Genomic DNA, 26908 nt, shown 5'->3' with positions numbered 1-26908 from the left:
TCAGTACAAAAGAAAAATTTAGCTGTAGTCGACTACAAAAGTCATATTTTTTTGGAAATGTAGAAATTAGAATAGATTTATGCTGTTAACCTTATTGCATTGTTTGTTTTTCCATCTTTTTTAGTAATTTATGAAAAAAATATATTGGTTTAATAATTTATCCAATTTATTTTATTCCACTTAAAAATAGATTGGAAATCGAAAAAGATATTGCATTAATAAGTGTTATTAATTTTTTTAAAAAAATTTCAAGTACTGATTATTGAAATTTTCAGGAAAGTAACTGATCACATGCACAGTATAATGTTTCATCTTGTCCTCAGGCTAAATAACATAAATATCAATTTTTTATTTTATTTGTTCATAATAGACTTGTATGTATAAGACACTAACACCCAATATTTTTATCAATGTGATATTCTGCCCTCCATACTTTGTGATTATGAGTTAAAATGTTGCGTAACCTTTACATACAAATTAAAGAAGTTTCCATTTATATATATATATATATATATATAAAAAATATTTGGCCCTTTTCGTTTTTTTTTTTTTTTGCACCTGAAGCTTCATCCAAATATGAGATGCTATTTAATACTTGCGCACCCTGCATATGCTTTAATTTATTATAAAGTTATCAAAATTGTACAATGCTAATAATGAATCACAAACTTTAGAAACATAAATTTTATTTGTTATATTTAAAATATAACATTGTTGTACAGATTTATCACTGGTACAGATTGATGGAATATGGAAGTTGATTATCTTCGACGATTCTTACGGGTATTTTTAAAATGGGACGATGGTCTGGACGAAGATTTCTTTTCAGGTATATGGATTGGACTAGATCGCTCATAAACTTTTCCAGTAAAAGCCTTGAAAAAAATAATCTAATTACTAGCATAATAAAGGAAATAATTATATACATATATAAAATGTGCTGTATTTTATTAGAACTATAAAAATGTTTCTTAATCTACTAATGATTTTTGTGAATCTATTTTATACATAAATAGCATGCTAAGTATAACGCACAACAAATATGGACTTCAATACTAAAAAGCCTTTATATTTTTTACATAATTGTAACGTACACAATCCTTCCTTACATAAAATTCCAATACTTTACAAAACAAATGTGTCTAAATTACTTACTAAGAACACTTTAAGTTAATCAAGGTTTTACTGACTGATAAATTTATGACACGCTATAAGGAAATACTTCAATATTTATATTAATCAAAGATAGTTCATATCTTAAACCTGTGAATAAAAATAAAAAAAGTATTGAATTGCATAAAATTAATATCAAGTATTTTTAAATGTTACAAATTATGTCTCTTCTATGGTATTAACAAACTCCAATGCCCTAGCACATATTTTAACCTTTATTTTGTTAAAAAAAGAAATAAAAGAAAAATTACTGTCTGTTAAAAGTTCTCAATATTTTATAAAAATAGTTTGATAAAGCATGAGTAATTGGTTGATGACTTAATTGACTTTCTTATATAAATATTTCATTTATTACAATATCAATTATTTATATATTTTAATGCCTGTAATCAATTGTATGTTTTGAACTCAAAAACATTTTTTATAAAATATTGAGCGAACACAGTGCTCTTTCTTTAGGACAACAGTACATACTTAAAACACATTGACCTTTTTTCAAATATAATAATAAGTTTTCAATGCAAAGTATATTTTTTGCTTTGGTTTTCCTGAAATTTATAACTGAAAAATATGCAGAAACCAAAAGAATTAATGGAAAATGTCTGATTGAAGCAGATGAAAAGAAAATCTTAATGATAATAATGAAAAAAAATTTTTTTGCAGACCTTGAGGTGCAAAATAAAAAGTATTGTTTTTCAAGTAAAATCTTAAATTTTGCATAGTGAGAGATAAACCCCCCACGACCTGCCAAATCAAAAGCAGTTTTTAATCAATGAGGAATTATAGGCAAATTATCAAAAAAGAACACCGCCAAAAGAAAAGCAAATTCAACTAACCTCACGTTATCTCGAGTTAATATTAAATAATTTGTTTGATGTTCAATTGTCATGACGTTGAATGATAATTAGCTATACACTTCCATTAAAAAAAAAAATTAAGCCATTACATTTATTGAATAGAAGTAGTTGCATTTGGTCTTTATAAAATTGAATTAAATTATTTATTTTAAAAAAAAGGATTAGGAATGATTAAATTTATGAAATAAAAGAAATTTAAAAGCTAGGAAATATGTAATGGCATCGCAGGATTGTTTCTTTCATAAATTGATACTTAAATGTATTCAAATATTATCTTATAATTTAAAGTATTGAGATATTTGAAACTATAAAAGAAAATCATAAAGGCAGGGTATCCAATCTCCTGGAAAGTCATGGATTTCAGTATTGAACAAAATTTGTCATGAAATGTCATGATTTTAACTATTTTTTTTAAAAAAAATCATGGATTTAGGTTATTGAAAAATCTAATTTTTAAGATGGAATTTACACCCACCCCAACCAATTTCATGGTGTTCCGAATATCTGAATTTGTAACAAAATCCCCACTCACTGTCATATTTTATAAAAATATAAAATGTTTTTATCATGTTCTTTAAAAATTATGGTGTTCTTTCAAAAAAATGAAAGAAAGAAGGTCATTTCTAGAGCGAATTATCTTTAAAACTTCTGTGATTTCAGATTTTTTTAAATTTATTTATAATTTATTTTTTTATTTTATCAATTTAAAATTCTTGCTGAAGCATGCCAGTCATTGGCGAATTTTTTAAATTCTGAAATGAGAACAGAAAAATCATAAGTATTTCTTTCCTTTCAGATGAACAAAAAATATCTTTAGAATATAATTCTGCAGAAAAAAGAATTATTTGCTTATGCATTTTTTTCAGCAATTTTATTGCTTCAACTCTTTCTTTACTCAGTTTTTTTAAATTTAAAATCTATAAATATGAAGATGCAGAGTATAAGTTTTGGTTATACTTATTTCAATTAATGTTATTATAATGTTTTTTTTTTATTTTATTGTAAATTTATTATTGTGTTTTTGTTGGAATTAGTTATGGAAAATCATGAATTTGAAAATCTAAAATGTAGCAGATACCCTGTATAAAAGAAAATCATAAAGGGTAACATAATAAGAAGAATCTTACATTCACAATATTTTCACTTTTGAGATCTGGAGAACTATCATTTGGCACCATATCATCCACTGGAAAGAAAGTTTCATTCCCATCCGGAGTAGATGGAGAATTCTTCACCTTTAATATCGACTTGGGTGAGGAAGCTTGGAAGAAACTACCAAAATGTTTATAGATGTCAGAAGGGCTCTGTATAAGGGGTTGTGGTTCATCACTTTCACTCGAATCCTGGGAAAAGCAAACATTTAAATCTCTAAACTATGCAAGGAATCATCAATTTCATTGGAATCACGTGGATTTTTAAAAGAATTTAAAAATAAAATGAGAAAATAGTCAACGACTAAAGGTTCATCATTTTAACTGGAATCCAGTGGATATTTAAAAATCTAATGAGCAAATATTTCATTACTCTAACTCCAATGTTACAAATGCTTAAAAGCAGACACTTAAAAAAATACTATACGGAAATAATCTAAGTTTGCAGTACATCATTGTAACTGCAATTCTGTGACTATTTAAACATATAATGAGCAAACAATTTGTCAAAATAATTAAGAAAGGAATTCAAAATTTTAAAAGCAATTAAAAATAATAATACTTCCTATGGAAAAACGATCAAAGCAGCAGTGAATCCGAAAGGAATTAAAATATGAAAAAAATGGATAAATATGACAACCAAAGTTGACGTCTTCAGGGGGTACCAGATACTTAAGCCATAAAAGCAAAACCTTTTCTATCAAGAGAGCACAACAAAAAGTCTAAAATTGCTCTCCTGTAACCCAAAGGTTATGCCAAAGTCCAGGAAAAGAATATAATACATAATATAAGATATAAAATACCTTAAGCAAATACGGAAGAATAAAAAGAAACAAATACATACGAATAGTACGTATTGTTTTTATTCTTCCATATTAGCTTTATGTATTTTATATCTTATATTATGTATTGTTTTCTTTTCCTGGACTTTGGCAAAACCTTTGGTGTACAGGAGAGCAATTTTAGACTTTTTGTCGTGCTCTCTCAATAGAAAAGGTTTTGCTTTTATGACTTCCGGAGCATGTACCCCCTGAAAATGTCAGCTTTGGTTGTCTAATTTATCCATTTTTTTCATATTTCATTGCTTCTCTTGTCAAAATAATGCTTGTTTGTGGTTCATTACTTTAACTGGAACCCCTTGAATATTTAAAATAAAACATTGAAAGTATATTAAGCAGAAAAAAAACAAGGCTGGTCAAATAAGTAAAGGAAGAAAGGCGAAATAAATAAAAAAAGAGAAGGACAATTAATTATCCCATCCATTAATTAAATTTGAAATCAGATACAAAAATGTACTTTCTTTGAATAAATATTTTATTTTCAATAGATTCATATCATTAAACCTCAAATATGTAATTTTTTTCTTTTTTTTGGTCATTTATTAGAACTAATAGCACAAGTCAGAACAAGAAATTGTCAATTGTGCAACAATTGTTAGGAGCACAAAGTCTGCAGGTAGAACAGACTTTTTTTTTTGTACATGCACTTCAGAGGATTTCATAATGAATGTACTTTTCAAAAAGAGTAGAGATGTATCAGGAAAAAAAAAGACAAATTAAGCATTTAATTTTTTTTCATCACATCAAATAAAATTAAACGATTTTAAATTCAAATAAATGAATTAATTTAAAAAATTATTATTGTTAAAATGCTTTGTGATTTGAAAAAAATTTGGAAGATTTTGCTTAGTGTATTGGATTTTATAAAATGCATAGATCACAGTACATTCAAATTCATGAATTAATATAAGAACAATTGTATTAACCTGTCTTTTAATTTGGTGTTTAGAATGGTTGTGATGTTTGCTTCTACTGTGTTTGAAAGTTATTTTTTTAATGCTTTGCTTGGACAGATCTTGCCACCTAACATGCTTTTCATGTGATCCTGCATTACAATTTTCCAGATTAGCATTCACATCATCGCTTTTACTACCATCTTCATCATCACCTGATTCTGTTTCATGAACTGAATTTCTGAAAAAAGAAAAATGGTCTACTATACCCAATTCATATACAGCCAGAAGAAAAAGTTATGAAGATATGCAAAATCATTATAAAAACAAAATTCTATAAGTTTAGTACAGGAGCTGTAATGAGACTTCCCCAATCGGGGCATCTGATGATGGTCAATTAAGGAACCTTATTATCTTAGTAAAAAAAGAGAGAGAGATTTTGCCCGTTCCTGTATATGTATATGAAATCTACCTCTATAAATATTGAATACCAATTCACTAGTATATAAGACATGTTAACTCGATCCTATCTTGAGGTACCTTTTGATAGATGAAGGTTGGCATAGTCGATAATTAATTCTCCTTCAATGGTAACCTGCCGACGTGATATGAACTTGCCAACATTGATGAATGGTCCACATTAAACAGTTGATTTGCTTGGAAAAAATATATATTGCTCAATGTAAAAAAAGGTGAAGTAAATAAAGTCTCCCGGTAATAAGCAATATTGAAGAGAAAAAGTAATGAGCAAAATGCTATAACCAAAAATGAAGGGAAAAAAATTAGGGAAATGCTATAAAAACAGAAAATGAATGAAAAAAATTATGAGCGAAATGCTATAAAAAAAATATATAATGAGCAAAATGAAATAAATAAAAAAAAAGGGGAAAAAGTAGCATTAATCAACTAGTGGAATTTGTTCATCGAATTCTATCACAGATAAAATTCTAAAAGGGGAGTAATGTGGCGTAACTACCACTATAAATATTGAATACCAATTGACTAGTATATAAGGCATGTTAACTTGATTCTATCTAGAGGTACCTTTTGATAGGTTGACATAGCCGATAATTAGTTCTCCTTCAAAACCAAGAATTAATATGTGAAAGTGCAATATACCTCAATCGAATTTAAGTGTCTATAATGCGAGATAGCAAAAACATAGTTTGAGTAAGAGACTGGTGAGATAGAGTAACTCTTAAAGTTAAAATCAACAATCACAATCAAATCAAGATTCAAGATAATCAAACAAAAATGGTTAATTAATGGTTAAGATTTTTTTGGTGGGTTTATGAACAATTTGCGACTCAATATTGCTCTCTAAAAACTATAATTAATAAGCAATTTTGTTTTTATTTTAATAAACAAAATTACTGAATTGGACATAAAGATTGCAACTTTTTCAAATGCTAATATTTAAAAATATACATATTTTTATATGTATTTTTATTATTAATTTTGAGATTAAAGATAGTGAGAAGTGATATATTGAGCTCTTATATTGAAAATTTAATCCATATTATTGAATTTAAAATTATATTTTTAAAAACCTAACTTATAATTATTTTATCATAAAATGAATTAATTATTTAAAAAAAAAATTAGTTTTTTGAAAACAAAGACATTATCAAAAAAAGTTTTTATTCTTTCAAAATGATATTTTATGATTTAAATTTATGGGCATTGCTGATGAAAAAATCAGAAAATTAAATTTTCTAAAAAAATTATTTTATCAAACTGTAGTGAAAAAAATATTGTACAGCTAATATTCTTTGTGTTATGGAAATAAAATGGTTTTTAAGTTTTGTTTATCCAATACATCTACTTTACATTTGCATCTATTGCATAAAATTAGGATTTTAGTTTTAACAAAAAACTTATTTAGTGAAGATTTAGTTTATATATCGAATTTTATTGTTTGTTCTCTCTCCTTCATAACAAAAAATTGATTATGTAAATGTGAACGTCTTTTAACTGAATTTTTCAATCACTATATTTAGTACTAAGATATACACATGATAAATTATATATATAAATTAAAAAATTAGCCTAAACATTATAATCGTTAATTTGAATGTTTTCTTATTCGTTTTCTAAGTGTATAAAATTTTTAATTTCAATGATGTTCCACACGCAAGTGCGTGAACGCAGATGCAGTGATTACCAGACGCAAATGCGTGAATGCAAATGCAGTGATTATTTATTATATTATTTCTTACGTTATTCTTTTGTTGGCAACCTGTATATATTCTTTGTGTACACTTGTGATTGTAAAAGAGTTTGTTCTATGAGATACTTGTTTTAGTGCTGATTGTAATTAGAAAACATTTACGTTTATAACCAACACATTTTTCTGGAAGAAATACAATAAAGGAAAGTTCAAAATTATTGCAGAATGTACCTAAATATATGGAACGCGTTTAAAGTTTAAGATAAAACAATAAATAAATAAATAAATGAAAAATTACTTCATGAATAATAATGTAGCTGGATTTCAAACTGATTAGGAGTTGAAGATAATTAACACAATTTAATTTAAACAAATAGCAGAGCAAATATGAATTAAATTTAAATTAAAGTTTTTAAAAAAATGGAGTAAAATATGAAGAAAAGGAACTGTAATAAAAAATCATAATTACTGCAAGTATTTTTTTTTCCATTCGCATATTAAATATAAACACAATAAATAAAATCGTAAAGAGAAAAATTTGAACTCTCAATATGAACCCAATAAAAAAAATCCTTCTGAGTAAAAAGTGTTTAAAAAAACAGAAATATTAAAAAAAACAAAAATAATCGAAACTACATCAGTACATAATATAAAATTACTACAAAAGTCTAACAATATTAACAACTTACAGATCGTTTGTACAATTAATGTTTAATCTTAGAGATGTTTTGCTACTTTTTTCCTCCTCCAATTGAAGTTCAATATCGTCACTTCTGGATATGTCTGTGAAGGAGTCAGACTGCCCTTTAGAAGATGGTATTTCACAACCATTTCCATCAGATTCAGACAATTCTTTCAAAGGTGAAATTTCACTGTCATTTCCTTCTGATTCAGACAATTCTTTTGAAAGTGATATTTCATCATTCTCTTCTAAATCAGACAATTCCCTATTCTCAGATGTCTCCATTAGTTCAAGACTTTCTAATTTGGCTATGAACTCATCATCATCTAAATTACTATCTCCATCTTCTCCGTTGGAATGGTTATGTTTTGCCTCCTGAGAAATTTTTTGTCGATAGGCTTTGACATTCTTTGAATGCTGAACTAAAATCACAAAAATAAAACATTACTGAAAAAATAGTATGCAAAATGCTATCAAATAATTTGTGAAAATTGCAGTCAAAATAATAGATTTTAAAAAAATATATGTGTGTTAACTATGGAAGCAGCAATAATCTAACAAAACATTAGAAATAATTTCATCACCAAGAAGTTTGCTAAAAAATAAAAAACAAATTAAAATATGTTAATTTTAACTGTCTTAAAGATACTAAACGCTTCATCTAGACAAAGCGTTAATTTTCAGCAAAAAAAAAAAAAAAAAATTATTTAATTGTAATTTTAATATATAAACAGGTATTTTTATAATTGCTTTAACTAAAAGAAAATAAAGCCTTTATCTTAAGAGATGGTTTGTTAGGACAGGTTCATGTAACTGGACATCAATGGCAAATGAGCACCAACCTCTGATTGGCCTGTTTGCGGAGTGGTCAACATACGTCATCAGACGCCAAGTTTTGAAGTCAGCTGCGACTGAAATCTATTTTGCTTTGATTTCGATGTGTATTCAAGGTTGGCATTACATGACAAAATATGTCAAAAATTATTTTAATGTAAAATTTACTGAGAAAAAAATATAATTGGCATTAAAATATGATTGCATAATAACATTGCTTAGAGCAGCTTTGTTGTACAGAGGAGTTTTGTAGCAAAAATATTTTTTTATTTAATAAATGTCATGGTATAAACGACTAACTCGTTAAACACTAGTAAGGCCTGATTATTTATTTGCGTTCCATTTCATGAATTTGAAATGATTTTTTTAAAATCATATTCTGAAATTCAGGAGATCATCGTCATTATTCATGGGGTGACATTCAGGCTGGGAAAAGGCTTTCTGAACTAGATGTTACCACTCACAGCTATTAGATATATCTACCAAATTAAAAAAGATTGCCATTTTTTTTTTGAGGAGTAGACTATCTTCCACTACTGCATCTATTCATAAAACCTTAAGTCCTCCTCATGCTCTTGTGTTACTTGAGCTAGATGAAAATTTTTTTTCAGTAGGTTACTGTCATTATTCTCGGGATATTAAAAATATGCCCGTGTTGAGAGCCGTCCGTTTTGCGGGAGTATCCATAACAGGATATTTCACAGTATATATTATTTTTGGTAACATTATACTACAATTATGAACAGAAAAAATAAATTTTTGGAAAAAAAAATTTGGTAATTTTAGAAATTCAAATGTCAAGCTTTTTGTTACATCCGTAACTTTGATTTTTTGAGTTGTTCATTTACGTCGCACTAGAGCTGCACAATGGGCTATTGGCGACGGTCTGGGAAACATCCCTGAGGATGATCCGAAGACATGCCATCACAATTTTGATCCTCTGCAGAGGGGATGGCACCCCCGCTTCGGTAGCCCGACGACCTGCATGCGAAGTCGAGCACTTTACGGTAGAACAGTTTAACGAGGACCAATACCGCACACCCTCGGTCCCTACGCAGACTGTTCCAAGTGGTCACCCACCCGCACACGGACCGCAGTCAGTGATGCTTGCCTTCGGTGATCTGCTGGGAACCGTGTCTTAACGATCAGTCCACTGCGGGACGTTACATCTGTAACATAAATTAAGCGAAATTTAAATTTTTTTTCCTTTCAAAATTAAGGTTCTTTTATTATTGTTAGAACCAAGCTAAAAGCCATAAAAAAAATTTCCACGCATTAAACTTTTTTAAAAAAATAGATGTTCCAGACATACTATTTTGTGTTGCAGCGGTAATGTATCTAAACTTTACAAATTAAGAATTCAAATTTAAAAAATTTAATAAATACTGTTACTGATGCCCGTTAGATGTAAATATATTTGAGAGAGGCCAAACAATTATATTTCTAAACTTTAGACCTGTAACAGTCAGTTTTTATTTTTTTTTAAATTTTAATTTTCTTAGAAGTTAAGAAGTTTCAGAGTTTCCCAAGAGTCATCAATACAAAAATATTAAAAGTATTTGCTAATTTTAAATTGAGTTATATGCATTCAAAGGATACGCCTGTAATGGTGAAATTCCCAATTTATATATTTTTTATACTTACTTCGCCATTCTTTTTCTTTTTCTTCATCATATTCTTCCACTATTTCAACTAAATCATCATTCTAGAATACAAATAAAGTATAATCAATCTTACAAGTAGTAAATTTAAAATATTATTTATAGCAAATTTATTAGAAGAATTTTAAAATCTGCTTGTTAAAAATTACTACAGTGCCCGCCGCTAATAAAATCACCGGATAATAAAATCAGCCGCTTTATAAAATCAAATCGGCAAGAACCGAATCGTTACAATATTAATACATGTTAAAAACATCCTTTAATAAAATCAATGCCGCCGCTTTTTAAAATCAAAATTTTGACTATAAAATAAATCAAAGGTGCACTATTTCAGCTTTTTTTGTTCTTATTTATAAAATTTCATTTTTTCGAAGTTTAAAGATTTTTTTTAGAAGAAGCAACAGTTACTCACAAACCTGTGAAACAGGTGTGGTTAGCACTTTCCTGCTATATACATAGTGTAAAAGTTAAGGAAAAATGCAGGTGGTAATCGGCGAGTTCATAGAAATCAATTTATCAATGTTAATTTCTTGACTTGAATGAAGTTTGGAGAAACCTATCTCACTCAACAGGGGGTCGAATTCTTATCTTACTTTTTATTGAATGAACCATAGAAGGGAGAGAAGTTTCTTTTGTTATCTATTTTAACAGAGAACATCAATAGATTTCCAAAAACTGTCTGTGCACATGTTCCCTATTATTTAAGCCGTTTGAGTAAATTATAGTTAGAGCACATATCATTTTTAAGTTCGTTTGGTGTTAAATTTTCTCAGCATGCCAAAAAGGAAGGTTTTGAGTTTTAAAGATAAATTCGAAGCATCGCAAAACTATGATAAGCTTCCTAAATGTAGTCAACGTGAAGCTACAAGATGGAGATGGGGCTCATAACTGTTTCGAAGAAATGATCAGCAATGAAGAAAATGAAATGGACGAGAATTTTTCATGTTACGTAGCTACTGACAATAACCTGCAAACATCAGGAGAAAAATCTGATTCTAAAATTGTTACAGACATCAAAAATTGCAAAGTTATTTCCCATCAAGAAATAGAGGAATCAGACTCAGAAGATGAAATAAACTCACCAGTGCCATCTTCAATGGAAGTCAGAAAAGCACTTAATGTATTGCGGCAAGCTGTAGAACAAAGAGGAGGAATATCGAAAACTATAAAAACTTCTATAAACTCTCAAATGATGTTGAAAAGTTAATTTTAAATACTGCAACTCAAGCAACCATTGATCGGTTTTTTGCAAAACTTTTGTAAATTTAATCTTATGTAGGGTTTTACTTTATTAAAATAATTAAATTAGTTAAAATAAAGCATTAATGCGGCCATTATTTCAGCTTTTAAAGCGTGTGCATTTAGAATATATCATAAATTATTTATTTTTTTTCTTCAAATGTTGAATCGCCTCTTAATAAAATCAGCCGCTTAATAAAATCAAAAGAGCATAAAACGAAAGTGATTTTAATAAACGGCGGGCACTGTACATAATAAAGAAAACATTATTTTTAATACGTTAACAAAAAAATTGTTTCATCTTGTGAGGGTAATTACCTAAAAATGTAAATAGAACTGACTAACAAAAAATGAGAATTCTTTACAAAAATAAAATTGTTAATCATGTGAAAAATATGTAATTACATTAGTGTAGTTAAGAGAAATATTTCATCAATTTGAAGAGAAAAAAATTAACTATATATATATTTTTTCCAATTTAAAACTTTGTAAAAACAAAAAATACTCACACACACTTCACCTATGTAGCTTAACCAATTTTCAAACTGGTTTTTCTCTTTTGATAAATCGTCCAACATTTTATCACATTCTGAAACAAATAAATTATTAAATAATTTTATTTAGAAATTGAATACATGAATAAAATTGTAAAATACAGGAATAAAAATTGCTTTTCAAACTGAATTAGCTGTTGAATTATATGAATAAAATTATAGATTATAGTTGAATTATATGATTAAAATAATATTATGATTAAAATTATAGTTTACCTTGGGTACACATACAATGTTAAATGAGTTCAGTGACCTCAAAATATTCCTATAAACTTCAAATTAAAAAATACTGTTTAATCAATTTGAGAGATAGGGTGGGGGAAGCAATATCTTGCATAAAAAAAATATGACTGAGGTTAATAAAGAGGATCAGGAGCTCTTACTTTTATGACTGCCAATCCCCCTTTGCTGCCAAACTTTTAGAATTTTGCATAAAAATGCAAGACTCATGCAAGATAAATTTTTCACAATTTTTTTTCAATATCATTTATTATTACTATTTGAGGCCTTTTTAAAAAAGCTATGCACCATGTAGTAGAATCTTCAGGAGTCTTATAAATATTACTGGTTTTCCTCTCGTTAAAAGTTAAGCTAACATCTCATGCTGGGATATTGTTCTTACCACTTGTTGTAGGTTAAAAATATCTGAGATTCCAATTAAAATTAAGCAATTTTAATTAAATAATTGATTAAACTTGTTTGCATTTATATTTATTATAATTACACAGTTATAATACAGTTTCAATAATACAGTTTCAATAATACAATTCACAGTTATAATAATAATACAGTTTCCAGTCAAATGTAATTAAAAAAATTTAGAAGAGACTTTTTAGCCATTTGCACTACAATAGAAAGAAGCTAAGTTCTGAGTATCTCTAGAAACCAACAGAAACCTTTCATTATTAGTTTAACAACAATATAGCTCTAATCCTAACATTTTTCTACACCAGAAAACTGAAAGCAGCAAACTTTTCATTTTTAGTCAAATAAAATTTTTGGATCTAACCCTAAGACTTTTGTATCTCTGAAAAAGAGATGAATCTAGACACTGAAGTTAAAATATATATCTAGATTTAAATCTATATTACGTTGCTGGTATGTGACAAAATAGATATAAAAGGAAAAATCTACCTTTATTAATGTAATATAACTTTCATTTAAAATCATATGCACCAATATATTTTAGCATCATACTGACTTTGAGACACAACTATATCATAAATTCAATATAAATAGCTCTCACTTGGATCTTAGTAAAATGTATGGAGAGTTAAAAATAGTGATAATGTATGGAGAGTTAAAAATAGTGAGAGAAAAAAACAAGTCTTAAATAAAACTTGTCTTCATTTTATTTAACATCACTTAAAATAATATTTTTAAAAAAATGACAAGCCTAAAGAGTGTAAGGCTCCGTAGTTATCATTTGTGAAAGGCGGAACTAATGTCAAAATCTGTGCGACACTTATGCCCAAATATATTATTTCCATCAATCAAATGCAGAAAATATTTAAAATTTAATTTAAATAATATAGTATTATAGTGATGCGAGATAAATTATCCCAAATAAGAAAACAAACCTATATCAATTAATTAAAAAAATTTTTTTATCTATTTGAGCTTAAATCTTGAATTAAATATATTTTAAAACATTTCATTTTTAAGAACATTTATTGGATTTTACACATGGGTCATCATCAATATACTCAGCCAGAAATATCTTAATGTGATTTCTTTAACTTCATTGTGATAAAATCAAAATGGTATTAAGTTTAATCTGATAATATTTATCAATATATGAGATTATCTATAACCTATAAAAAGTTTTGTTTCCTAGTTAAGAAAAATACTAAAAAAAATAATTTTGGATGCTCTTGAAATTATCTCAGATTTTTTTTTTTTTTTTTTTTGTTTCTATTGCAAAAACTGCAAGTTTGTAATTGAATTTAAAGCTAATTAATAATTAAAAAAATAAGTAGTTAAAAAAAACATTTATTTTAATTTATAAGAGAAACTAAAAAATATTATTTTTAAAAATGCTAACAAAATATACTAAAATAAAAAGATTCCTTATAAAGTGAATGATAAAATATGTTTTAATAACCCCAAAAGTTTTTTTTTTTTTTTTTTCAATTCTACACAAGATTGTTAATTTACTAATTGAATACCCTGCCTTATTCTTAAAACTCAATCTGGTAACTAAGTTCAATCCTAATGAAAGCAATTCAAGGCACATTTATTTATATAAATTTATGGTGTGGAAAAATCAGAAACCACCACTAGATGGCTCCATTAATTGTCAATTGTAACTGCCATAAAAGATTCTTGTAAAAAGACATCAACATTTTTAGTAGTAGTAGTATATTATCCATTGTCCTGTATTCATCATGTTGATATAATATATTCTTTCTTGTTACTTACTCCTTTGACTAGTTATGTTTCATTTGAGTAGTGTTCCTGTATTTCAAGAAAACAAGATAAATTGACTAATAATAGTTTAACCAAACTTCAGTGTAATTATAAACTCGATAGAAATAATTGAAGTCGAAAGATAAATATGGCATCAACATGTCTGAAGTACAATAATTTTTTTTTCATAGTCATTATTGATAATAATATAACATGCGAACAATAAAAAATTTTTTTTATAATATTGTTGAAAATTAATTTTTAACATTCATTTCAAGTATTAATTTCATCATTCATCAATTCATTTAATCATACAATGACTCAAAATATTTATAGTTCAGAAAAAAATAATTCTGACCATGCTGCTTAAACAATTTAATTTCAGACACAACACTCTCTTAATCCATATCAAAATTGTTATTATTTTTACTTACGTGCTATCCTTCTATCAGCAATCTCGGCAGCTTGTTTTCCTGAGACTTCAGCAAACCAATTATCACCCAACAATACCATCACTTCGTTTGTATGAACAAGTTTACCCATGGAAAAAGCATTGGGCCCGAAAGGAACCTAAATTTATTAATCGAATCACTTTTTCTGATTTGATTATAGCATTTAAATGAAAATTATTATTAATAGCTTTACTCATTACTAATAAAAATATCAATTAAATATTACTTTTGTTATTACCAATGCAATAAAATTGAGAAGGAAAGTTTGTTTTTAACAAAAATGACTATTGGATCGCCAGCTGTTGCTTTTTGAAGATTACTAAGTATTGATAAATCAATAAATTGGTAAATCGGTTTTCTTCAAGAGTTATTACAAAACGAAGATGGGCCATTCAGAGAGAAAATGGTTCTCGTCCGTCTTGATATTCGCTCCCCCCCTCCTCAGAATCGGCTTACAAGCATATAAACTTTTGATTATAATGACTTTGCTTCGATTTAATATGATTCAGTGCAAATAAGTAAGTAAATAAACAAGAAACAATAATTCAACTAATTAGCAGGTACAAAAGTAGACGCAATTTAATTAGGTGGCTAAAAATTTTATTAGTTAAAACCATAATTTATCAAATCTTAAAAATTTCTCAACTTTCCACCCTATTTTCTTAAGATTAGTTTCATTTAATTCAATAAAAATTTATAATAAATTCATAAATTGCTTGCAATACCCAGCTTGTCTAGATAGCAATATTTAAGTTTCTCCAAATATCCAGCATAAATTTTCTTATTTCATAAAACATGGGGAAAAAATGCAGAAGAAGATTTATATTCACATAATGCCATAGAGATAGCAAAGACTATTCAAGCACACCATGAGATATGATTCAATAGAGCAGGGCTGTCCAACTGCAAAGAGCCCACGGGCCAGAATTCCGGTCAGTGATCACCTGGCGGGCCGCAGTTTGAAAAAGTTGATCAATAACCTCTTACCTCATATACAATAACAATTATTAGTTGAATTATTAATTATAAAACAATGGAACAGGAGGACTATGAAACAGTTTGCTTACATTTTAATGGGAAAACTAAGGCCGATCAGCCATAATAAAAAGTTGGCGGCCGCACACTATGTGTTGGAGGGCCGCATGCAGCCCGCGGGCCTCCAGTTGGACAGCCCTGCAATAGAGGATACGACACCAACCAACCAACCATGAGGAAAAAAATGAGAAAACTCACAAAACTTGATCACCAAATAGGGTCTAAGAATAGGGGGAATTAGAAAGTAAAGTATAATTGCATTGATAACATTAGTTAATGATTAACATTTCTTATAAAAATGAAATAAACAAGACAAAATTTATTAAAAATAAATTTGAACAATTTTCATATGTTCAATTAAAAAATTATAAAAAACATAAGAGATAAAGGTAAAATAATTCTATTTTAGGCAAGAATTGAAAATTTATTCTAAAATTAATTAGCAAATAAAAAACAAAATAAAAAGTTTTAAAAAGACATCAAAATTCTGAGATAACAAGCGTATTTTAAATATTTTGAGGGTTGCAAAATTTATATTTAATTTAACAAAAATTTATTATTAAGATTCATAATTTTTTAATATTCTAAAAATATTTCCTTTACATTGTAATTTTACTAAACACATTTCTTAATTAAACATCTAGACTTCATTAAATGTGAGTAAAAAATTTAAAAACATTAAAAAATTTAAGGATATTTTAGAAAAATTGTAACAGATTGAAAATATCAATAAAAAAATACTTACCTTTTCCTATCTAAAAAAGCCCACTAAACCGAAATGAATTTGAATAAAAATATACTTCTTTCTTTCATTCCTTTCCAATACTGCTTTTTATTTTGATTAAAATAATAATAATAACGATGATGGATATAATGTAATTTTAAGACTTGTAAAAGTTCACAAAGAAAACCATTACTTTCAGACACACTTATAAGACTATTAACTTTGCTCAACGTATTGTACAATGCAGTTTTAGATTGGATGGGGAGAAATGGGAACAAAATTTCAAATAAATTTTCATTAATACATATTCATATTTGTCAAGTAGATAGTTCTTTTATATGAAAAAACTTTTAACTTAAAAAAGCATTTGACATTAAAATTCCAAAATTTATAATTCTTTAGAATAAAAAATTTTATATTCACACAAAAATAAAACAAGTTTTGGATATTTAATTGTTTAACAATATAGAAATAGCAATGTTTTGAAAATAATTTTCTCATCACAAAATAAATGAATAAAAAAGCGATATGAATATATATATTTTTTTAAAAAATAAGTTCTAAAGTCAAACATAAGTGACAATTTGATTCAGCTACTAACCAGAAGTAAAAATTTTCTAAGTCTTTAAAAATAGGTTTTAAGATTAAAGTAACAATTTAGTTCAAGATTACAGTAATAATTATGTTTAATCATTTTTAATCACCCCTCAAAAATTCTATCTCAAACAAGTCATAGTCAAAAAGCTCTTAGAGCAGTATTCTTTTGTATAATTTTATACATTAAGCTTAAAAAATGAAACACCCATTAAAGTATTAAATTTAATTTTGACCAGATTGTGTAATAGCATTCAGTAGCCATATAGTGATATTTTAGAAAAATCACACATGTTAATAAAAAAAAATAAACCATTTCCACAACAGCATGTTATGTACCAGGAGGTCACGGAGGTTAACACTTCACAATTTTATGACCAGCAGCATGATTTTAACAATGCTGTCTATACGTATGAGTAAAACGAATAAATATACAATAAGATACACTTAGAAAATGATACAATTTTATTTCATTTCAGAAATTTACAGTTTCTAGTAGAAATTTATTGTTCTGATAAAAGTAAATACTCAAGAATGAAATTCAATAGAATGAATGAAAGATACTATATATTCAAATAATATATAAAAACTATGTAACTGAAGTATTTGAAAAAAATATATTTACTCACTGTGATGTCATAAGACACTTCATTGGGCAACGATTGCAGTTGCTGTTTCAAAACCTGATAGTCACTTTTGAATTTTTCCCTTGTTAATAGAAAGAAGAAAAAAAACATTAACATATTTAGTTTTGTAAGTATAAAGATTAGAATCAATATTTTATAGTTGGAATATTTATTCAAAGATATGAAATACAGAAATGTAGAAGAAATAATTTAAAAGTGCCACAGAAAAGTTACTCCTTAGTATGCAATCAATCAATGCATATTTTTATTAAGCATGTGCTATAATTATCATATTTAATACAACAATTTAACAGCAAAAATAATACAATAAACAATAATATTGAATATTTCAGAAGACCTTTTAATATCCTGCTTAATATGGTATACTTCAGTTTAAAAAAAAAAATCATAATTAATTCATACTAACTTTTTCTCAACACAGTGCCTTAGTATAATAAAGATTTAAAATACATTATATCCTCTCTCCACATAAAAATTGACAGCAAGACTAACATAAAACATACATTTAAAAAAAAAAATTCTATTGATATTATCAGAAAAGGCAAGAAAATTCTGTGATGAAATTTTAGTTTCAATTACTGATAATAAAAGTTTATCCTTATACGACAAAATTTACCAATTTTATGATTATAATTTTAAAAAAGCTTTTGAATAACATAAAAATGATTAATATATATTTACTATTCAAATATGAATAGGTTTTCTCATGCTTGAAAAAAGCATCAGAAAATGTTACCACATTTGATAATTAGCTTCATATTAGAAATTATCATACAGAAGATAATTCAATCCACTCAAATTTGCAGTAACATATACATTATAACTTTTATAAAGATGAATATAATGGTAAACATTCACTTTAAATAAAGAGAAGATAAAAATGTCATTTGGTTAATATCTGTCTAAAAAAGATTTTTTTAAATGCAAGTCTTAAACTTTGAAGTCCAGTTTTTCAGGGCTCTTATCTTCTAGGGACCACAGTAAGAATGCTACGCAATTTTGACCCCAGTCAGATGACATGGATAATGCCTGATTTAGTACTAATCTCTCCAAATTTCTGCATTGTTATCCACGGACAGAACTTTCAGACAGAACAGATTTAACATTTAATTTACGAAATATGTTTTTATTACTTTAATCATATTTAAAAAAAGTTATTAAATAAAAAGCACTTATAAATTTTTTTTAAATATAAAAAATTTAAAAGATGCTTAAAAAAAAGATATTATAAAATGTTTATTATATAAATTGAAATAAATTACCATTGTTTTATTTTTTCCTCACATAATTGAAGACTCTGAAATTTAGAAAAACAAAATTAAAACAAATATAAGTTTAGAAGCAAAATAAAATACAAAGGTGAGATAGACCGAAACAGCTAATTAATAAAGAAGTCTATTCTTATTCTTATTACAGAAAATAATTTGAAAAATACAGTTATTGATACAATTCATAAAATTAGAAGTGGGATTTGATGAGAACTATGTAATGAGCATCAAAAATTTTTTTTGGTTAGCAAACAAAAAGATACCATACATTAGAAAAATGCAGACAAAATTAAGTTAAAATTTTTCAAGAATGAGATCTCTCTTGTATTAAAAATTTGTCTTTCATCTTCTCTAAATAAGTTTCAATGAACTAATTTTAAGAACTATCTTCAAGTAGTGCATTCAGTTTGTATTAGACACTCTAGCTTTTTAAAACTTGCAAACCAACCATGAGCAACATCTGAATACAAATAATTTAGGTCACACTTAAGTTTTAAAGTAAATAATAATCAAGTTAATAATATTTAAAACTTTCACAGAGGTTTCTGCAACAAGGTTCATAAAAATTAATTGTTAATGTTTAAAAGGAAATTTTTTTGATATGATATGCAAAAACGCTTGAAATTAAAAGAAACAAAGATCAATGAGTGATAATCATTGTTTACAGATAAACAAAAGCACAAGAGAGACGACTCAAACTGGGTGGGTTCATAACCAACTTTTTTTTCCAATTATTTTTCAAAAAAAATTCTCCCAAATAGTTTATCTTTAGAACAACATGGGAAAAAAAAGTTTCACGAACACAAATCAAATTATAACTGAACATGCTGATCTATAAGGAAATACTTTTATATTTTTATCACTAAGTAAGCAAATTGACAATTTTACACATGGCTATTAAAGCTTGTGAAGCTTCACTGAAAAATTTCTTCTTATACCACTATTTAAATGGCCTAACAATAAATGTTTAATCACAAAAATAGGTGAACCACCTTTCTTCCCTGGCTATATGACATGTAGTACATAAATAGTGAATTTCTATGAGTTAATTGCATTATGTGCTACTTATAGTTAGCTCTTTTACAATAACTCTTTCGCAAAACTTTATTAATAATTTGAATAAAAAATCTTTCATCACCTCATAAGAAATAAAATGCAACTTTAAATTTACTATATAAATTTAACTCATATGGATGGAAAAATTAATTTTACAAAAAAATATTTCATTATAAAAAAATATTAAGAGAATATAATTGGGAATATTATAAAGTCAGACTTTCGAAAAAATAAAAAGTCAGTCACCACATAGAAACTAACACACATAAAATTGTTATAAAAGCAAAGCATTCCCGCGACAGCCCCCCATGGAAACTAAGGTTCCACAATTTTTTGTGGAACCTTAGTCAGGCCACCTTTGCTTTCCAGACAAGCTGGTACCCATCGATCTGAAGCTGGTAAAAATGTTATAGTACAAAATAAACATTTTTATTAGTAGAATCATTCATTTTAATTATATCAATATAATGGTTTTCAAATATATAATGAACTCAGAGACATTATGTCAACATGCGAGGGAAAGTGTCTGTTTAAAAATGAAGTGCATTATAGTTCAAAAATAGGACATTAAAAAAAATTAATGATCTAATCATGTAGATTTTAACAGTACATAGGGATATATCCATATTGATGTCTTTTTGCAAAAACTAAAATTACAAAGGCACCAAAGGAATTTTAAATTTGAAAATTTTTTTTAAAAAAAACTTTGAGGTTCGTCCTGGGATGATTACTTGTTATATGTTTCAAGTAGGTCCCTTTCTGGAAAGATTTTTATAGTTTTCACTGGGTCCATGTCCGGAGCTGTGAAATTTGGTGATCTTTTGGAGTAAGTGCTGATACGGAAATATTTACAGTCCTTACATTAAAATAGTTGCCACAATTTATAAACAGCTGGGAAAAGACACATGAGAAACTAAATAAACATTACAGAAGGGGCAAACTCAAAATATATAGCCTGTACTCATCTCCAGGCAAGTCACTACACATATTCTTTAAAATATTTTACAAATAACCCTTGGTGGTAATAATATGCATGAATGTATGGATTTATCCCCCTCTAATCACAGATAGTTAACTTCCTGATTACATCGTAGAATTAACATTTTAAAATATATTGCAATTCTTGAAGTATCTATGAACAGGGGTCTGTCTAGGTTTTTCTGAGAGGTACCTATGTTGTGAAAATTTAGACATAATTTGTGAAAAATTAAAAATTATATTAAAAAATCGACACAAAAACATGGTCAAAATATAGATTTATCGTTTCTTAAGGGATACAAAAATAAAATTTTAAGAAAAAGTATTTTGTGAAACTACCGTTTTTCCTAAAGTTGAATTTGTGAAACTACCGTTTTTCCTAAAATTGAATTTGTGAAGATACCGCTAAACGGTAGTAAATTCTGCCTGGACAGACCTCTGATGAAGTATCGAAAAGTTGCTAGGTTAATGTATATTAAACTTTTTTTATTTTTGGTGATGTCCATTTAAAAAAAAAAATTCAAGAAATAAAAAAATAACTGAATTTCATTGCGGCGGCGAAATGGAAAAGTACCAACTCTAAGTCTATAACTCATAACCACTCCCAAGCAAATCACTAGATATTTTGTTTAAAAAAATTTGCAAGTTTAAAATCCATTTGGCGTTTTAGCTATTGTAGTTGGCGCGACAGATCACGATACGGAAATGCCCCCTAATACTCTATTATATGAAAATTACATTTTGAATTAGACTGTTATACGTCGCTCAAACAAATGTAAGAGTATATTAAATTAAACACGAATAACTTTCGAAAGTGTAATGTTTTTATATAAAAAACAATATAGATTCAACAATCACTTTTATATTTTAATAGGAAAGTGAAAAACGCAAATTAAAAATTTAATCTACCTTATTCATTTACTAATGCGCAAATGAAAAAATATATAAATATATAGCTAAATTGAATATATTACGAATCCAATTTACAAATTTGAATTAAATAAATTAATAATGTGATTTGTCATTAGGCGATATTACAAATTTATAATTTTTGCATGTTTTTAAAATGCTTTTTATAAACTATTTTCTTTCACTGACTCTGTTTAGGGGGAATAACTGAGAGTAACAGAAAGAATATTTTCTTACGAAAGCTCGAATAATTTAAATAGAAAAGAAAAAAGTAGAATTAAAAAAAAACACCTCTTGGTGACTTTGTTTAAGCCTTTCTACTTGAGAAGGATCCATAATGACATATTAATTAAATGGAAACAAATAAAAACTTATTAATGAGCAGAAATTTGCCGAAATGAAAACAAACACTTTTTTGTTGCCAATCTTCATTTTGAAAAATATTACAAGACTGAACGACCTTTTTCCCTATAACCATAACGTATTGATGAATGATTGCATATTGTTTAATTGATTTTGATTATTTGTGTACATTTCTGTCTTGTAGAAATCGTGGTGTGTTGAATTCTTTGGTCACATCTTTGTACAATGGATACTAAACGGATAAAACATTTGGTTGTTGATTCTGGTGGTTTTATAAGAAATTGCCCCGTTCATGTGAGTATAATAGTAATTTTATAAAGTTCAGGCATTGGTAGTTTAATGACAATAATGATTCCAGGGTCTAAATTTCAAAACTATATATCATGCTTTTGATATATGTATCACGGCTCTTTTTATTGTTTGCACGCATTATTATTGAAGGGAAATTATATACTATTTTATACTATGATAGTACAAGCTACGTTTGGTACGACTGACTATTATTACTATCGATACTTTAACTCTCATTTGCTTTGCCATACATGTATTTTAAGTACACATTACAACATAAACTTTGTAGAAGATTTCCGTTTCGTGATATGTGGCTCAATAAGTCTTTGTAATATCCAGGCAGAGAAACTAAAAAAATTATCAAAGAAGGGAAGCAACTAAAAGGATGACTCATATTGCACTTAATTTTGTTTAGACTAGGAGTATATTTTGTGTTCTAGTTCATAACTAGCTCATTATTTTTATATAATTTTTACTTTTGTTCCCAGGGAAATTTACATATTAACATAAGGTATATATTAATAATTATTTAGTCAGTTTTCTAAATCTTATTTAAAATATGACATGGTTTATCAAGATAAATCTAAAATCAAGGAAAAGTTTGATAATGCTAAACAAGTAGATATTTTGTTTTTTGTTTTTCTTCTTTTTTGGCCCATGATCTAGAACAGCAGTTCCTAATTTTTCATTTAGGGAATCCTGAATAATCAAAGGTGTTTTTGGTGGATTGTGCTAAAAATATATTATCAATTCAGGAGCGTTTAATATTATATAAATGAAATGTTACATTGTTTCTTCAATAAATCTTTATAACTATGTTTTATGTTAGGCAGTAGAATTTGCAAGTTTGCAGCGACCACGCTTTTTCTGTATGAGTTAAATCTGCCAGTTGTTGCAATATAAAATACAAATTTATAAAATTTGTTAAATTATGGCTTTTGAAAAAGAACTTATAAACTGTAAGAATGGTGATCAGAGAGAAATAATTCTGTATTTCCGTGAATTTGAATTTTTACTATGAAATTCAAAGTTAAATGAGAAATGCAGATGCAATCATTGTAAATGCATTTTCTTTTATTAATTTATTAATTATATTGTTATTGGAAAAAAATATGTATTTTACAACAACCCTACTAATAAGTAAATAAATGTATTATTGGTTGGATACAAGCTTCAAAAAATCATTAGCATTTAAAAAAACAAATTCTCACTTGCCTTCAGAAACCTGTGACCTCTCCACAGAAGCCTAGGAGTACACGGAAAGCCATTTTCGAACTGCTGATCTAGCTGGCATAGTTGTTTGTGATTTAGATATTTCTATGTGAAGATTTCAGTGTCAGTACTTATGTTTAAAAAAAATTCATAAGTTCTTATTAAGTTACTGAAAATAACATTAGTCGTTAAACTAAGAAAAAATATCACTGAATGAGGCTAACTCAAAGGGTAATCTAATACTTGCATCTGGGCTGGTAAATATATATATATATTTTATTCCTACAATACAAGTGAGCAGTTCCCAATGTTAAAATATGTTCATTTTTGTATCCATAAACACGGGATTCATTTTAATCTTGTACAGAACTACGATTAGTAATCCGTATATGGATAGCCCCAAAGTTTGAATAAAAATATGTATAAATATATATAGTATGTTTTAATACTGAAGTTACATAACTTTGTAAAATATTTCAAATAGTGTATTTTGCCTTTCACAAAGATGATGTATATTTTATTACAATATTTTTTATGATTTGTTCAATTTAAAAATAGGTTATAACTCCCTTTTCGTTGAAAATATGAAATGTTTTTGAAATAATGACAGTTTTTTTTTAGCTTTTCAAATTATTTTTATATGTAGATACTGTAGATTAAATAAAATCTTAAAAGTTTAAACTTTCTGATTTTTTTTTTTTTTGTGAATTATAGTACTATTTTTTTAATGATTGTTGTATTGTTTAGGAGTATGCTGACCAGATTTATACTGTTGATGGAGTTGTGAAAGAAATAAAAGATAAAGCAACTCGAGAAAGACTTCAGTTTCTACCTTACAAGCTTTTGATGAAGGAGCCATCAACTGAGTCCATAAAATATGGTAATTTTATAGATTATCTTTAATTGCTTTTTGTTAATATTGCTTGTATTGTTATTAATATCTAGTATTCTATGCTTAGTATTTTTTATTTTAAAATTAATGACCCTTATTATGCCCAAGAATAACATTCGTCAAGGTCCTTGGGATAAAATATTTATGCATGTATTAAATATTAGAGGTCTTCTTCTTTGTCAGCACTACAGCCTAGTGCAGGCCAAGGCTTTCTCTATTAGCTGCCTCCAGGCAGGGTGACTTTGAGCTAGATTTTTCCCCTGTTTATTCCCAACAATTTTAAGTCCTTCTCAACACTGTCCAACCATCTTCTAGTTCCTTCAATTTTCGAAAAAGTAAATTTTTTAACTAAGTCCAAATCTTCACGCGAAAAACGTGCCCCAGCCATCTGATCCTGTAGGCCTTAAAAACCCTCAATATATTAGGTTATCTATATTTAATATATATCTCATGATTATATAAATTTCTCCAAATATTTTCCTTAACTGCTCCAAAAATTGACCGAAGGATCTTTCTCTCAAAAATGAGTAGTCTATTTTCCCCTGTTTTATTAATTGCCCAGGTCTCGCTACCATATAGAATAATTGGTCTGATTACGGTTTTGTATAGATTTACTTTTGTACCAATAATGGAGAGGAATTTAGATTTTAATTGGTTATTAGAGATCTAGTCTATCTAAAAAAATATTGGTCTATTTAAGGCCCCTTCAAAATTTTGTTGCCGAAAAAACAAGATTGAAAAAATAACCCTTCACAAATTATATAAATGATCCTTTCATAAAATTCACAACTCTAAATCTATTATGTATTTTTTTTCAATTATTGACTTTTTTTTATATTTTCAATTAATAGATTAAATTTTATTAATTCTTAATTTAATAAAACTGGATAAAAAAGAAGCAATTTTATTTTTTATGTTCTTAAGCATTTAAAGTAATGCATTAAACTTCTGATATTAGTGGTGATAATGGTTCACACAACAACTGTAAATAACAAGTTTTTTGGATGTTCTGCTAAACACCATATGTTTATGCTTTATTTATTTAAAACATGTCTTCTCTGATATGTTTTAGTAATATTTATACTCATGCAGAAAAGTAATTTTTATGTCAATATTAGCACAACAAGCTGGAGTGGGCCTTGGTCATTTATCCATGCCGTTCGTTTTATAGCTAGATCTAGCCGGTTCAGTGCCCTCATGGTATTTATGTTGTTTAACCATTGAAATTTTCGGCTCCTTTTAGTTCTACAATCAATTGGATTATGTTTGAAAATTTGTAAGTTGGGCTGGTCGTATCTAAACTACAAATACATAATAATGAATATTACTCATTCTGTTTAACTTAGCAAATTTTATTCATACAATACCCTTAAATTTCTGTATTTGTTCTCTTTTTCTTAAATTTTTTAAATTCCACCTAGAAGGGTTTCAAAGATCTTTCCTTTCTTTCATGGTGATAGTATTAGTCTCCTTCTTTTGGCAAATTTTTAATCATCATAATCATAAAAATTATTGTGTATAAATTAGACAAAACAACATAGTACTAAAACAAAACATTTGACAACAAATGACTTGTTAATAATACATCATTGTCTCGCCTCAGAAGTGTGTGGAACTCATTCTGTTCAAGGGGGGTTGAAATAAAAAATCTGACAATAGTTTTATGCAGAAGTAGTTGCGTTTTTTTTCTGTATGTTAAAATAAAGCTATTTAAACTTTTGTTTGTTGATTATTCACTCCTGTATTGTTATCAAAGCTAATTATAATTTATCTTCACACAAAAAATAGAAAAGTCTGATGCATTGTCGGAATATTGGGACAAAATATAATTTTGCAAATATAATATTGCATGTGTGAAAATCAATTGCTGGGAGAAGGGCAGAATGGGAAAAGCATCTGAGAAAGGCCCAGACTCACAAAGGGCTGTCGTACCAATGCTGATGATGATGAATATTGCATGCTAATTTTTTATGGACAGAATATCATGGCAACAGAATTATTATTGAGCAATATCTCAATGGGTAC

At 27.2% G+C, this 26908-nt stretch overlaps 2 protein-coding genes across 2 annotated transcripts in view; one reads left to right on the top strand and one right to left on the bottom strand.

The window, feature by feature from the left end:
• Positions 1-669: 669 nt before the first annotated feature.
• Positions 670-22618, bottom strand: uri (unconventional prefoldin RPB5 interactor). Its single transcript, XM_016067856.4, has 10 exons — positions 22417-22618; positions 19177-19211; positions 17897-17975; positions 14897-15032; positions 12009-12088; positions 10244-10304; positions 7773-8187; positions 4947-5154; positions 3158-3373; positions 670-875 (listed from the first exon to the last, which is right to left on the bottom strand). Exons 1-10 carry the CDS (start codon positions 22459-22461, stop codon positions 762-764), a joined length of 1389 nt encoding a protein of 462 aa, XP_015923342.1. The 5' UTR covers positions 22462-22618; the 3' UTR covers positions 670-761.
• The window catches only part of LOC107451688 (RNA-binding protein NOB1), a 17496-nt gene continuing 13155 nt past the window's right edge, over positions 22568-26908 (top strand). The window contains exons 1-2 of the mRNA XM_016067857.3: positions 22568-22782; positions 24739-24871. Coding sequence (XP_015923343.2) covers positions 22714-22782; positions 24739-24871 — 202 coding nt within the window. The 5' untranslated portion in view covers positions 22568-22713. The remainder of the gene's footprint in view (positions 22783-24738; positions 24872-26908) is intronic.

This window comes from Parasteatoda tepidariorum, chromosome 1, assembly GCF_982258835.1.
Source record: "Parasteatoda tepidariorum strain Cologne lab strain chromosome 1, Ptep-v5.0, whole genome shotgun sequence".
NCBI lineage: Eukaryota > Metazoa > Arthropoda > Arachnida > Araneae > Theridiidae > Parasteatoda > Parasteatoda tepidariorum.
This window is presented reverse-complemented; position numbering and strand designations above follow the sequence as displayed.